The 15,246-nt window shown below is 40.2% G+C and overlaps 1 protein-coding gene across 3 annotated transcripts in view; it reads left to right on the plus strand.

Moving 5' to 3' along the window:
* Positions 1-15,246, plus strand: part of LOC135262326 (retinoic acid receptor beta-like) — a 122,413-nt gene that overhangs the window by 35,829 nt on the left and 71,338 nt on the right. For all 3 annotated transcript variants that reach the window (XM_064349311.1, XM_064349302.1, XM_064349320.1), the window contains one exon: positions 8,198-8,655. In XM_064349311.1, coding sequence (XP_064205381.1) covers positions 8,451-8,655 — 205 coding nt within the window. In that variant the 5' untranslated portion in view covers positions 8,198-8,450. The remainder of the gene's footprint in view (positions 1-8,197; positions 8,656-15,246) is intronic.

A 15,246-nucleotide genomic window follows, 5' to 3' on the forward strand; every position in this document is an offset into this window, starting at 1 on the left:
TGCATTGATATCAGTGGAAAAACAAACAAGTTACGACACCGTTTTAGGCTATTCCAGTCAGTCTTGGCCTTTTTTCTCGTTGCAAACCCTATTACATGCATGTATGTATTATGGCCAGAGCATCCCTTTGTGCTGAAATCACACTGCAGCCAGGGCACCCTCCTATGCTATAATATTTTTCTGGTGCTTTTTTTACAATGTAGTGCAACACCAGTACTGGCCGTTTTGATATAATAATGCTGTTACACCTCAGGCTGTCCCAAGGACACTACTGTCTCCACTCTTCCACATACCGTTTGGACTTGGGAGGATCATGGAGGGTTGGGACCTCTCCAAGCAGGAGACAGGAAACAGGAAACCGAAGACAATGCTGGGACTCTCTTCCAATGTTTTTGTGAAAACACAAATATGTGAAGGACCATGCATGATCGTGATTATCCAGCTCCCTCAGAGAATTGGCTGCGTTTGGCTTCAATCTGCTTCCTGCTGGGGCTCATGAACGGAATAAAATAACATTTCCATTGGTGGGACTCCAAGCACAGAGCATGGTGAAAAATGTGGGCTCATAGCAGCTAAAAGTTCACAAAAACAGTACCCAGGGTTGTAACTGAGAGCTTCTCTTCAATTTCTTTGTTTTCCTGCATGAAAGGGACTTATTTACTTGCGTTTACTGTGAGGTGTGATTTGTTGGGTGAAAAAGACATTGTGCACAACTATAACAACAGTCTAACTTCAATATGAAAGGCCCCTTTGGGAAATGAAACGTTTCGAAATTTGTGGTAATGAAAGGTCTGCTGCAGTTCACGGCATCAAAAGTATCTCCCAGTCTCTTTGCTTGTCAGAATTGGATGGTTTTCTGACAGCCCTGCTGTGGAAACGTGTGTGGAAACCCTGGATTCAAGATGAGGGGAATGAGAGGTTGTTAGAGAAAGTCCTATAGGGCTTAGAAAATGAAGGGCTACATCGCACAGTACTCTGGATCAGTGACTGTTTACATGCACGTCATTACTCCGATCTTATTCATAAAACTGAAGTATTCCAGTTATGATATGGCCCCTGTAAATACCTTATTCTGAAAAAAGGAAAACTTGATTAAACACTTAAACAAAATCCAATTAAGACAGTTTACATATGCCTCTAATGACCCAAAAATGAAACGCATGTTAAAACCTTATTCTGTTTACGGCTCTTAAACCATTGTAAACAGAATGTGTGCGCATTCAGATTCGCAAGGTGTTTTGAGTGCTGAAATCAGCCTACTAGTTTCCTGTTAAAAATGTGACTGAAAGCACAGAGCCCTCATTTCTGGACCAACAAGGAGACAGAAGTCAGTTTCTGTTTTGCAATACATAGATGGGAGAAAACATTGTAATAGCAATTTTGTTGAAGGCTGTAGCAGACAGAGTGTAAGATGCTGAGTTCACTTGAGCCACAGAACAAATTAGACACAGGTGGAAGACAGTGAAGGTAATGGATTTTGTTGGACTGTTAATGTTAACTTATTAACTCATGCGGTTAATTTTAAATGATATTTTGTGTTTAAAGATATGACGTTAAATGGGAAATCTGCTCATAGATAGGATGGTAGGTGGGATGGTCATGAATCTGTACTTATGGGGATTGCCACAGCCAAAATAAGAAATGGTATTAATTGCATTTTCAAAAAGTTGACAGCCATAATTTTAAGCCAAAACAATACCAACGGTTCACATGCAGCAGATTTTAAACACTTCATGCATATGCAAAAATTACTAGTTTGCCGTCCTTTTGCACTAACCAAAGAATGTAAACGGAATATTCAGCATGTATATGGAAATTTCATTCATGATTCATGTAAACAGCATAGGCGGAATATGACCCTAACCAGAGTAAGGAATGTTATTCAGAAAATGGTGTGTATTTGAATGTGGCCAATTAATGTATGGAATAAATCCACAAGTTGGTGGTGCAGCTGGCTATGTTTACACAATATTAGTGGTAAAAACAACCATGAAATGGTAAAAGCAAACATAATTGTCTTTCAACTCAGAATTCTCTCGTTAGTTGATTTTTTTTAATAGCTCACTCTTTAATTGTAACTTAGAGTCCTCTGAGCTGGGCTTTTGCACCCTTTTTATTGTCACACATCTGAAAAATCTAAATGAATTCAGAAGAAAATGACTGGTGTCTGATGTAAATTTCTGATTCAGAATGTATATAATTATAGCTCTGGAATATGGCTTCGTTGTAAGATGACAGGGCACATTCATAAAATAATTATTACCTTGTGTTAATATTGGAAATGAATGAAAAGGGGAGCAGTCGGAAATTCAGCACTGCTGGTATGATTTATTTTACTGTGACAAAAATGTTTGCTTGAGATCCTAATTGGTTGTGAACTCATCCTCATCATAGGCTACCCTGATGCACTTACCACAGCCATAACATTAGCTCTGTAGGTTTTTGGTTTTTACCCTGGGGAGGATTTCAGCCCATGCTGGCTTGTCACGCTTAGCATGATTATGAAGAGATAGAAACCAGGTTCTCTGTTGTATGAGAAGATAGGGATTACACACAATGACACTCTCTCTGCCCCCCTCCCCCCCACCCCCCATGACATCCCAAGGCTTTCTGTTTTTGTGTGTCTGATTGTGGGGGAGGTTATACTCAAGGTAATAAGACAGCTGGTGGTTTGAGGTTAACTATAGTCAAAATGGCGAAAAGGCTTGTGCTGTTTGACAAGTGCTAAAAATAATAAAAGCACAAAAAACAAACAACGAATCTACTAATTAAGGACCAAGTACTGTTTATCTGATTACAAAAATAAATAAATAAATAAATTGACATACAGATTTGCCCCAGAAAAGAAATTTCAAGAAAGTTTGTAAAATTTGTGCTCTGTGCATGGAAAAGGCTGCTATATAGCAGGCCCTGGCAGGTATTTTTTATGAAGTACATGTTGACATGCTTTTGTAATTGACCGCTGATGATTAATATACAATCAATCATAACGATCCAGCCATCAGGATCCTGGCCTTGATTTATCACGCTCGAAAACAAATGGCCGACACACATAATACCACATGGTAATATTGACCTTTCTACAGCATGTCGTCAGCACCAGGCTCATTATGATAAGCCTCTTGATCAGGGGACGACATGTGACAGAGAGCTTCATTACAGGCTACCCAGAATCCTCAGGGAGAGAGACCACCATGTCCATCATTAGCACAGACTCAAGAAACATATCCTCTCCTCCCATATTGTGTGCCTTGAAAAACTGACATTATGTTATATAGAAGCCTTTTTCCATCTGACACATTTTTCATTAATCAGAGACTACCAAACCACTAAAGTTGTGCAAGTGACACTTGCAGAAATGTACGGTGTGCTAGTCTGCATTGAGTTCCCACTGAATCAGCTGAAAAGCAAAGCAACTGAGCAGCTAACTGTCAAGGTGCATGTTGTACAATATTGGAATAAGTACACTGCATGGTCTTGGGAGGCTGTATTTTTCTCTCATTGAACACTACTGTTAACAGAAATACTTGTTTAATGTGTATCTTTACCAGCCAGTCTCTACTCTTGTTAAAATTCTGTCGCCAGAAGGTCTGGTATGGAGGTATTTTTGTAGTGAAAGTCACAAATATGTAAATGATTTCACAAATCTGTAAATGGGGTTTCACAAATATGTAAACAGTTAAAAAATGTGTAAATGATTTCACAAATAGGGAAATGGTTTCACAATTCTGTAAATGGGGCGATATTTGTGAATCCATTCTACATGTTTGGGAAACCATGTTTGTGAAAACCCATTTTCAGATTTGTAAAACCATTTATATATTTGTGAAACCCCATTTACAGATTTGTGAAACCATTTACTTATTTGTGAAACCGTTTTCATATTTGTGAAACCCCATTTACTGATTTGTGAGAACGTTTACATATTTGTGAAATCATTTACACATTTGTGAAAATTTTACTGCAAAAATGCTCTGCAGTCTGGGACCACAGAAAAGTCATGTGTCTGGCACCATTCCATCACATGACAGTGTTGGTCTCTCTCTCTCTCTCTGGAATATATATACAGTGCAGTCCTTAAGTATTTGGACAGTAACATAATTTTTGTTGCTTTGGCTCTGTACTTCAGCACATTGGCAAATTAAACAATGAATGAGGTTAAAGTGTCAGTTTAATTTAAGGGTGTATACATCCATTTCCACTGATCCATATAGGAGTTACAGCCCTTTTTGTTCATAGTCCCTGCATTTTAGGGGACCAGAAGTTCAGTAATTGGCCTAATGAGCCTAATCTTTAATTAAGTCATCCTATTAAGTACTTGGTTGCAAATACTTTGCATTCAATGACTGCCCAAAGTCTGTGACCCATACACATCACCAGACGCTGCATATCTTCCCTGGTGATGCTCTGCCAGGCCTGTACTGCAGCCATTTACAGTTCCTGTTTGTTTCAGGGATTTTGTCTTCTGTGCTGTCTTCAGCAAGTGAAATGCATGTTCAGTTGGATTCAGGTCAGGTTTTGACTTGGCCAGTTTAGAACATTCCACTATTTGGCTCTGAAAAACCCCTTAGTTGCCTTAGCAGTGCATTTGGGGTCATTGTCCTGCCACAAAGTGTAGCACAGTCCAATGAGTTTTGAGGCAGTTTGGTAGGATCTGAGCAGATAAGATGATTCTGTTCACTTCAGAATTCATCCTGCTGCTGCCATCAGCAGTCGCATTATCAACGAAGACAAGTGAGTTCCAGTTCCAGTGGCAGTCATACATGCCCACGCCATAACACTACCTCCACAATGTTTCACAGAAGAGGGGGGTGCTTTGGATGATGAGCAGTTCCTTTCTTTCTCCACACTTTCCTCTTTCCATCAGGTTGATGGAATACTCATCACATCTGTTCATAAGAGTTTGTTCCTTAACTCAGTTACAGTTTTTTACTTTTTTGCAAACTCTAACCTGGCTGTTCTGTTTGTGAGGTCTACCAGTGGTTTGCATATTGCAGTGAACCCTCTGAGGTATGCTGGTGCAGTCTTCTCTTTATTTTATTTCTTGACATATCTATGCCTACATCCTGGAGTGTTCTTGAATTATTTGACAGTTGAAAAGGGGTTATTGTTCACAATTGTATTTGAATTGTATTCTTCAGTCATTCGCTACAGTTATTTTCTTTGGTCTACCAGGTTGTTTGCTATTGCTGAGCTCACCAGTGCATTCTTACTTTTTTAACAATGTACCAAAGAATTGATTTTGATATGTTTGGGCTATGTCTCTGATCGATTTATTCTGATTTTACATACAGTACATACATACATATATATATATATATATATATATATATATATATATATATATATAGTAGCATTCCTGCTATGAATGGTTTATTTATTTGGAAACCGGCTACTGTTTACCATAGCCCACAGAAATAGAGGACAGGGAGTGCAGCAGACACATTGGACTCTCCCCAGCTGTGGCTAAAACCAAAGCAACCAAAAAGAGAAAAAGACATGGAAAACGGTACACTATGTGCAAACAAGCAGCTCCACCCCTCACTGCCCCACCAGCCACAAGGACACCTGGGTGTCCAGTCTCAGTCCGTCTAGCCTTCTCGTTTCACATGGCCCTTCATCAGTAACCCACACCACGTGTGGGTGATTTAATAGCTGGTGTTTTAATTCCTTGCGTGAATTAGTCATAGAGTATTTATTTCACGCGTTCTTACCGCTACACTTCCCCCCAATTTTCACCAATCAGCCGTGAGGGGATAATATTCTTATTATTGCTTGACAGCAGCGGGGAGCCGCTGCGATATCCGCTGCTCACACATTCATTTGTTTACTGGGAAGGGTGACCTTCCCCCGGAGGGGTCTCTGCTTTTTCACAAACTGATCACAGCCCCACATAATACTGATGCGCTCCGCTCCCTTGCCGTTACTAATATTCAGACAGTGCAGCGCAGATCAGCGGGAATGGGACACTTTGATCTGGGTGAATCGCCAAATGCTGAGTTTTAAATATTGAGAAATGCAGTCTTTGGATGAAAAAGTTTATGGAGGGGAAAAAAAATCTCATAAAACGTTCCAGCAGGGGGAAATGAGGAGATGTGAGGCGTCCTGATCGGTACTGGCACCTTGAAGCTGAGCCTCCTATCTCCCTCTCAGACGCCGTCATCTCAGCCCGTTCATGTGTGTCTGCAGGCTCTCTCTCTCTCGCTCTCTCTCTCAGCTTCTGTCTTCAGGCCCTTGAATAAAATTCCCTCCTCGCTCCACAACATTTCTTATTCGCTTTGCAAACGCACGCTCTCGGTTTCTGTATACGGGAAGATAAACAAAAGAGATACTGTCAACATGAATTTTACTTTAAGAAGACATCAAAGAGATCAGCTTCCTGCTCATACCCACCCATCTCTGTGAGGGGAATTATTGTGCTACATGTGTGTACTATATAACCCTCAAAAGATGGCAGTGTGGATTAATAGCAATAGTCACCGATGTTGTGTAATTTACATGCAAATATTATTTGTAATTATGAAACAGGTTTCCAAAATTTAGAAGCAGATTCTGATAGCACTGTTAGAAAAATCAATTACACTCAATGAGTGATTTATCATTATTATTATTTTATTAAGTTATTAGTAATTATTGTATTTGATTTTTCTTCATAGGATAATAAGGGGTGTGATTTGTTGGGTGACAAAAGGCATTGCACTGTACGGCACAATGACCTGTGCAAGGCCTAGCAGTTTTAACAGACTGCATTCCCATTAAGCTCCCAGACTCTTTGCAACGAGAGGGCATTAACGTGGCCCATTGATTATGAAGTGTGGTTACATATCACTGTAATAGCACTCTAACTGCAGATTAGTGTGTTATGACTGCAATTATCCTGATGTAGTTTATAATGCTGTTAAACAGGATTCACGAGATGTATAAACTGCACTCCTCCTTGATCATTTCTCTCGTCCCAACACTACAAGTGTGCAATATTGCTCAGTATCAACGAGTGCCCTTGGGCAATGGTTAAGGTACCTGGCTTACAAGCAGTGGGCTATGGGTTCAAGTCACCAGTTTTGACAGATTTTCTACCATAACACTCAGAGCAATTCTATAAAATGCACATTCATCACCCTTCAGAAAGAGGCCTTTTCAACGGCTGGTCTGGCTGAAAACAAAAGCCCAGCAAAAGTCCTTATTTGAATCTACTTCACATTTAGAACAATGGTGTGTACTTTGTACCTCAAACTTAATTATTCTCCTGAGGTTCATTTTTAAGTACTTATTGAATTTTTCCATAACATAAAGTGTCTGATTAATTTCAAGCTCCAGTTTGATGAAGTGTGTGTAAAATGAGGATCATAAAGTACACTATCAATAATGTCTTAGAGGGCAGCTTTATTAGGCTTTTTCAGCAAATGTGGTAAGGCAAATTAAGTTGGCACATTCTCAACTGCCATTTTCACTGCATTTATGATGGAGACCTGAAACTCTCCTCACTCATGACCTTTCTAAGACAGGGCAGATATGGCTGTTTCCTGTTTCCCCCCATTGTGTGCTTAAGGTTCTGTATGGACCAATCGGATGGGTTGGACAATGACTGGATGTCCTCTGCTCGCTTCAGAATACTCTAAGGAGAGTTTAGAATACAGGCTCTTAAATGAGCTTTATTATGTTTACACAGTTTATTTTAAAATGATTTTAATGTGAAATTTAGTTTCAGATGTGTCACCATTATTATTGCTGGGGAGGGCTAAAGATTAAAATGCGTCATGAATATGATCAAAATGTCTTCATGAGGCTCTGTCTGTAACACTAACACAGGAAATGATGCATCAATTACATCATAAAATAAATATGTAAATTTAATTTGAAAATGAAAAATCTTAAGATATGCTGTCTTATTTCACTTTCTTTTTAACATAATATATCCTAGTGTGAAAGACATCTGAATGGGCCTAGATAAAAGATACATACCTTCCATATGAAGGGAATTGGCCTCTGTTCATTCAGATTTTAATTAATTTTTCTAAGCAACAATAATACATTTTAGATTGTCACCTTCACTCCTTTTCAACGTGCAAAAACAAGCATACTATTTTACAATGGTTTCTCTACACATGATTTGATCAAGCAGCCTAAAATGTGTAAACTTTAAGCACTGTGCTTACTCACTATTGCCTTGTAATGCTCTTTCTGACCTTCCTTTTAGGACAATCAGGATGAAGTAAAGGGCTCGCAGGCTCAAAGGAACCCTTGTGCTGGCAGCATTTATGTTGAGATTTTTCTAAGCTCATCCACGGATTCTACCGAGAATAGAAACTGGGCTTGAGAAAAAGCAGCGGGGAGGGGATCCATGAGGGTGCAGATCTCACGGAGCCGAATCCCATGGAAGGTGTCCCTCTGAGGGGAATGGGTGCCGCTCACCAGCCCAAGGGAAAGAAGCGCGATCTCCACGTCCCGCGATGATGGCGGGGATCCTCGGTAGAATGAAGGCCGCCTCCAGGGGCCAGCCCTGCCGCAGCCCCTCGCAGGGCCAGCTGAGGCACCTGAAGGCCGGCTCTTACCCCCTTCTCTTCCCTTCGGTCATCAGCGGGCTGGCTCCGCCCCTGCTCCCGAGGATGCCGTCGCACCCGCCTTCCAGTGCGGGGAGCACCCCATCCCCTGCCAGTGAGTACCCTCAGTCTGCTCTGTCACCTTCACTCTTACATGTGGCAATGAAACACCCATGGCTTTTTCCTGTAACTGTTGTAGGTTGGTAGAGGTTGCTTTCTTTGATGCTGGTGACTTGATGTGGAATGATTCGTATTCTATTTGAAAACCAAAGCATAGCAATGATAGAAACATATAGTTAGTGCCTCATTGTTCCAGCAGTCATTGCATCTCTACTTCAATAAAGTATAATTGGCCATAAAATGTGTGGCAGAGTGCTGAAGTAACTAGCTCAACTATCAACAAGGACATAGGTACTGCTGTTGTAACTTTTGGGGATGTTGCTTAACTAGAGTACATTTGGTTATTATCTAGGCATCCACTAATGTGATATGGAGTGTAAGACCATAGAATGAACATATGTCTGCTTGGTGAGATGCTGTAATCTGGTCCATATTCTGTAACATATTCTCTTTTCAACCCATTTGCTTCAAGCTCTATAAATGTACAATGTGCATTCACATGTACACCCATAGAAATTCCTCAACCTACTTCCTCACTAAGTTATGTAAATCCAGACTACGTAAATTGTTTCAGACGAATTGAAAAATCAATACGGAAGTAAGGTAACATCACAGTATACATCGACTTATGTGGTGGTCCGAAGGACCCTGGCATAACCCGATGACTTGCTCTGTGTGTGTGTGTATGCGTGTGTGTGAGTGTGCATGTGCAGTTAAATGCAAAAGTATTGGGACAATGAGACAATTTTTGTTTTGGCTCTGTACTCCAGCACATTGAATAAAAATAAAATGGGTTAACGTGCAGACTATCAGCTTTAATTTGAAATCCAAATTGGGTGGTCAGTGTAGGAATTACGGCCCATTTTATCTGCTGTTTCTTGGCCAGCTGTGTGTCTACATCATTAGCTTATGCACAAGAAAGAAAACAAAAGGTCTGGAGTTGATTCTAGGTGTGGAATTTGCATTTGGAATCTGTTGCTGCTGCCTCTCAATTTGAGGACCAAAAAAGTGTTAATGCCAGTAAAGCAGGCCATTGTGAAATTCAGGCCGGAAAGTCAGAATAAATCTATCAGAGACAGTCAAAACATTGGCTGTGGCAGAAACGAGGGAATTTTTTCATATTATAATTCTTCAATATAAGGTTTTAATTGGATGTATTAATCTGTCTTAATGCTGTTGCTTACATCTGAACGCAAAGTCAATACCAAGCATTCACTGGAAAAATCTAGCGCTAATCTACTTGGAAGCCTGAGAAGAAGGCTGAGGATTTTAAAAGGCCTGATCAGCCGGCTCTGAGTCGGTCATGATCCTACGCCTCGGGCAACGTTAATACCTGTTCTCAGCGCTCGGCTCTTTATCCTCCCCGACCCGAGCGTCAGCCGTGTGAAGAGAATGCTGAGAAAGAGAGGGATTCCTCCACCACAGTGCCAGGATGAGCGAGTGTTTAACTGGGTCCGACCCGCAGCTGTGCCAGGCGGTGTACCTGCTGCCAGATCGTTTCAGCTGTGTCGCTGACATGCTTCAGACTGAAGTTTAGAGCGGAGTGAACAAGGGATTGGAAAGACACATTATTCTGGTCAGAGTTTCTGATTAAAATTTCTCATTTAATCAACTTTAATGTGAGTGAACTATACCCGGAAGTACTGTAAAATAAGGCCTGTCCATCATTTTATACATGACCCTATGCATAAGGGATAATTATTAATTCAATGATTATCTTAATTAATGTATGAGCCATCCTTGGGGGGTAGCCTTTGCTTTGCATATACTACTGCCTCCATTTACCCGGGGGTTCCCATTTTTTCTCTACCTGTATATGGGCAGGCCACTCTGCATCTTCGTGACAGATTGGGCTTTTCCTGCATATGACCATTTTCAGAGGATGTGTTTTTCAACAAAGTATTGTGGCATATTAGGACTTCTTCAGTATATTTAAGAATGCAGAAAAGATTGGAGGTACATACCGAGACTGCAGTCTCCAATACCTTTCCTTATGGTCAAGTATTCAGGATGTAGAAGCAAGTTAGATGTTATGGGATTTAGAAAAACAGATTGCATATAATATTTCCAGACACAGATATGCAGGTGACAGACTATTTAGGAAATATAATTGGTCCCTTGTGGCTTTCACCTACACCAGGCAAAGTAACATATTAATAACCTCCCAGAGATGTTCCTGTTCCCTGCCTCTCTCTGCCGCAAATCCCAGGCCTGCTCCAAGATAAACACCCGCAGGAGTGCCCTGGGGAAAGAGGTGGTCAAAATCAGCAAATCTCAGTCCTCCAGGCTCTCGCACCTGCTCTGAGGAGAAAATAAACACTCGGTAGAAATGAAATAATAGATCTGAATGAGCAATAAACTGCAGAAGGTGTCACATAGCTACAGACTGGTGAGAATGCCGATCTCTTCATTTCTGAACCTTTCCTACAAGCAGGTGGTATTCAGGAAGCCTGCTACACACTGGCTTATTAACGGCTTGCACTGGTTCTTGCTGCAGTTTTATATGTTGTGAGTCCTGGAGAGGTTTGTTTTTGAGGTTATCAGTTTGAATCCTGGGGTACTGCTGCTTAGCCTTTTATCATGATCATTTCAGATAAAGGCCTTCTGTTCCCTTTCATTTTTCTCCAGACGAATCCAAATTTTATCTTGAAATAGACTTCTTGTCTAAAAGACATTGCACACAGTGCACCTCAACCTTTTAGGAGTGTTCTACACCATACTGTAAATGGCATGCATCGTTTGTGAAAACATAAACAATACAACATTATGATAGCAAGATCATTGGTGAGGCAAGGAACAAACATCCTCGTACTGTGTCAAGAACATAAAACCCAAAGAAAGAACAAAGAAGAAAACAGAATCCTTTGAATTTGACTTGAAAGATCCTTGGAGGCCAGGTCAGTGATTGAAGCAGGAATTCAAAGCTGGTTTCTCCTTGTAACTGTATTAAAAATGAACTCTTATATCCTTAACAATGCACCTGAACTTTCGACTCAGTAGTGAAAACTATAACAAATGTGGAACTGGTGAAAAACTGAGCATGTTTTTGAATCAGGGGAAATTAATCTGAATATATTCCCTTGTCTCTTGGGGCATGGTCACCTGTACATCATATACCACTCCCCCATCACAGTCACCCTTACCTCTGACAGTATTGGTTTCTGGAAGTTGTTGTTTCTTTAAAAGTTGTTGACAGCCACAATGGATCTTGGTCTTTAGCCTGCATTCAATACCGTATTTATTAATTTAGTAGGGTCATGAAACTTCAAATCTGGCTCATTAATTGGTTAAGAGCCAGTCAGAATTTGTGTTGGAAAATGAAGATACACAATGTGAGGTATGTCTCTGAATAGCCGGGCTCTAAACACAAAATGTGATAAGCATCAGGATTTGTGTGCGTATAGATACAGTATGACAACCATAATGCAATATACTGCGGGCTTTGCCCTTCTAGTAGTATGCGCATATTTTAAAATTGTGATTTAATGAAAACGTATCCCTGTTGCTAAAATGTGAAATTATACAAAATTTATGTTTGTTGATTTTAAAAGTAGTTACACAAGAGATGAGGCCATCTCACTATCCACTATGTCTCTCCATTCCAGCTTAATTCTCTGACTGAGTTTCTCCAATCCAGCGCTCCTCTCTGACTCAGTCTCCCTGCTTCATTTCTCAGCCATGCGTCAGACTCAGAAATCTGTATCGTGGCACTTCTCTGACTTTCTGCCCCCTGCAGGTATTCAGCAGCCCTTTATTATGGCTGCCCTGTGGGAGGGGAAGGACTCTGACAGGATGACTTATTGATTCTGAGACCATGTCAGACACAGGAATCACAATCAATTTGCACAATGAATTGAAGTCTGCTCTGGATATCTTTTTAATGGACCCCATCTGTGTGCTGAGCACTCAGAAACCTAACCGCGGCCGCAGAGAGATGCTGACTTTGGAGCAGACCTTCGACTGCCTCCAGCCACCGAACAGAAATGCTTCTCGCTGCATGTAAGGGAGATAAGTGAGGGGGATGCTTACGAATTCTGTGCTGACGTTACCGAAGACATCCTCGAAATGTTCTTACCTTGGGCATGTAATGAAGTGAAGTGCATATTTAAAAATAGTTTTAGCCTTGAATAAACTGTCCATCCTGTTTCAGAGGTTTTTTTTTTCCGAATGCTTGTGAACTACATGCTTTTGTCAGTGCAGTTTTAGGCAGAATAACCAAGTGAAGGCTCAGAGAAATAGACAGTAAAACATACAGGTATTAAGACGGAGTAAGACTGGAATTTCAGAGTCTCTTGATAAAGGTCTTTTGTCTTCTTAATACTTAGTACTTAGAATTTATTTTCTTTCTTCTTCTTCTTCTTCTTATTATTATTATTATTATTATTAATAATAAGAAATATTTTTTAATATTTACTTCCAATCCACAAAAAATACAGAGAAACCATATTTTTTCTGCTGTTGCAACACCACTCTCTATCTCTCCCCCCTCCCTGTCTCTTTCCCACCCTCTGCTGTTGCTCACATGCTTTGTTCTCCACAATGTATGTAATGTTTCAGAAGATATTTGGGTCACATGCAGGGCTCATACATTCAACACAATGCATGAATAATGCAAATATTTCTCATTATACCATCTTCTAACCTTCTGGATTCAGAATCGATGCACATTCAAGACATGGGAAAGAAAGGGACCCCTCCCCTGAAGCCTGAGGAGAGCTGGGTCATGGTGTCTTGAAGGGACTTGTAGTTCATAGAGCACCTTCTGTTCCAGTGTTCCTTTCCTAACCTGTTTAGTTAATGAAGGACACTACATTTATCCCTGTCACTGTCTCCAATCCTCCTGTGGCTGAGGCACTTAACCTGAGTCTAATTGAAGAAGATAGAGGAGCCATGGCAACAAACATATTTAGCAAGCAACAATCGATATGAACTCCTCTAAGCTAACGACCGCCCCCCTTGTCTTACAATGAATAACGGGAGGTGTAATCTATTAATTACACTGTATTGTGTGAACATATTCTCTGTCAGGGAGTCTTCTGGCCAGCATTGTCCATTCGGGCTGCTGTTTTTCAATTTTTTTTATACTCCAGGAAGGTAGTTGCTATGGAAACATAACATTTACACATATGAAAGGAAATGGTTGATGAATAAAATGTGGTTTGTTTTCAACCGATGTAACATACAGGTATTGTAATGCTGCAGAATACCAACATAACAGGATTTATTAGACTTTATTATACAACTGCAATTCAGAGTAATGTGCTGTTGGGGGAATTGCATTAAGCAGTGTGTCCCTGTAGTACATGCTTAGTTCTCAGGTTTCAAAAGCAAATAACCCTTTTGTCATACAGATAATGACTTTGAGCTACATCACTCTGGTTCAGTTACTATCAGGCAACGTAATACATCTGTGCTGAACTACAGTGCTTTGACTTTTTAGCCTTCTGTTGCACATTGCAAACTTGTTTTTTAGGAGGGTTCCAATGTAGGACAACTAGAATTAATGTGTTTTTATTCTCCTATTACATGGCTACACATATATTTTGCTGCCATATTTCATACAAAAATAATAATAAATACATAAACCTTTGAAGGACTCCAAACTGCATCTCATGTTAGAACATCTTTCTGAAAATGTAGGCCAATTTGTGTTCCACATTTGTCTTTCGTTGAAATTATTGAATTGTGCTTGCAATTATTAACCTGAAATTGGTCTGTTCTTCTTTGTGCACATTCACCCCAAGAAAGTAGAAGTAGTTCCAGACCTCATGAAGTTCTAACTTCCCTCTGTTCGCCCCAGTGACATTTCTATGGTAACCATATATAAATCAAGAAAATGGTCTTCTTTGTGAGTTTGTTAATAGGCATGACATGCTTCTTTAGAAAAGCCCAACTATTCTTTGAATGGACTTTGATTGAAAGCCAGCCTTTTTCTACAGCCACATTCTCATTCTCATCCTGTAGCAGCTTGTGCGGCTGTCTGTGGTCTAATTTATTACCTCCTTAAAGCTAAGACAATGAAAAAGCAGTTCTCAGGACAGTGTTTACATTGAAAGGCATGCAGTACAAAGCTGTAGGAGACCATCTCTCTCTGATTCCCTGGCCAGAAAATGCATTTCACCTTACTACTATGCACCCCCCCCAAAAAAAAAACGTATTTTTGCTGGGTGCTGAAACTGCTGAGGATCTCCCCTAGGGTTCAGTGAGAGAAGGGGGGAAAGGGGGGAAAGGGTAAGCCAATGAAAAGTCAAACGCAGGACACCAATTACTTCTCAGTTTAAAGTGAATAATGGTCTGCTTGATTTGCAAATTTGTAATGTACGTAATTTCACCACTGGTTGGTACTAGTGTTTTTAACAATTTAAATAGGTGTCTTGATATATGTTAAAAACAATTAATTTTATCCCATTGGCTTCTATACATTTTATCTGTATCTCTACATAGATATCAAAAATAAAACAGGAAATAAGAACACATAAGAATAACTTGAAAAACAGCAAGAAATCAAAGATTTTTCTGCCCTCTGTATGATCTGTGATTTAGTTCCCAACTCGATTCATACAGATTTAACCTCTGCTGCTATCCA

The sequence above is a fragment of the Anguilla rostrata genome, chromosome 1 (genome assembly GCF_018555375.3).
Source record: "Anguilla rostrata isolate EN2019 chromosome 1, ASM1855537v3, whole genome shotgun sequence".
Classification (NCBI taxonomy): Eukaryota; Metazoa; Chordata; class Actinopteri; order Anguilliformes; family Anguillidae; genus Anguilla; species Anguilla rostrata.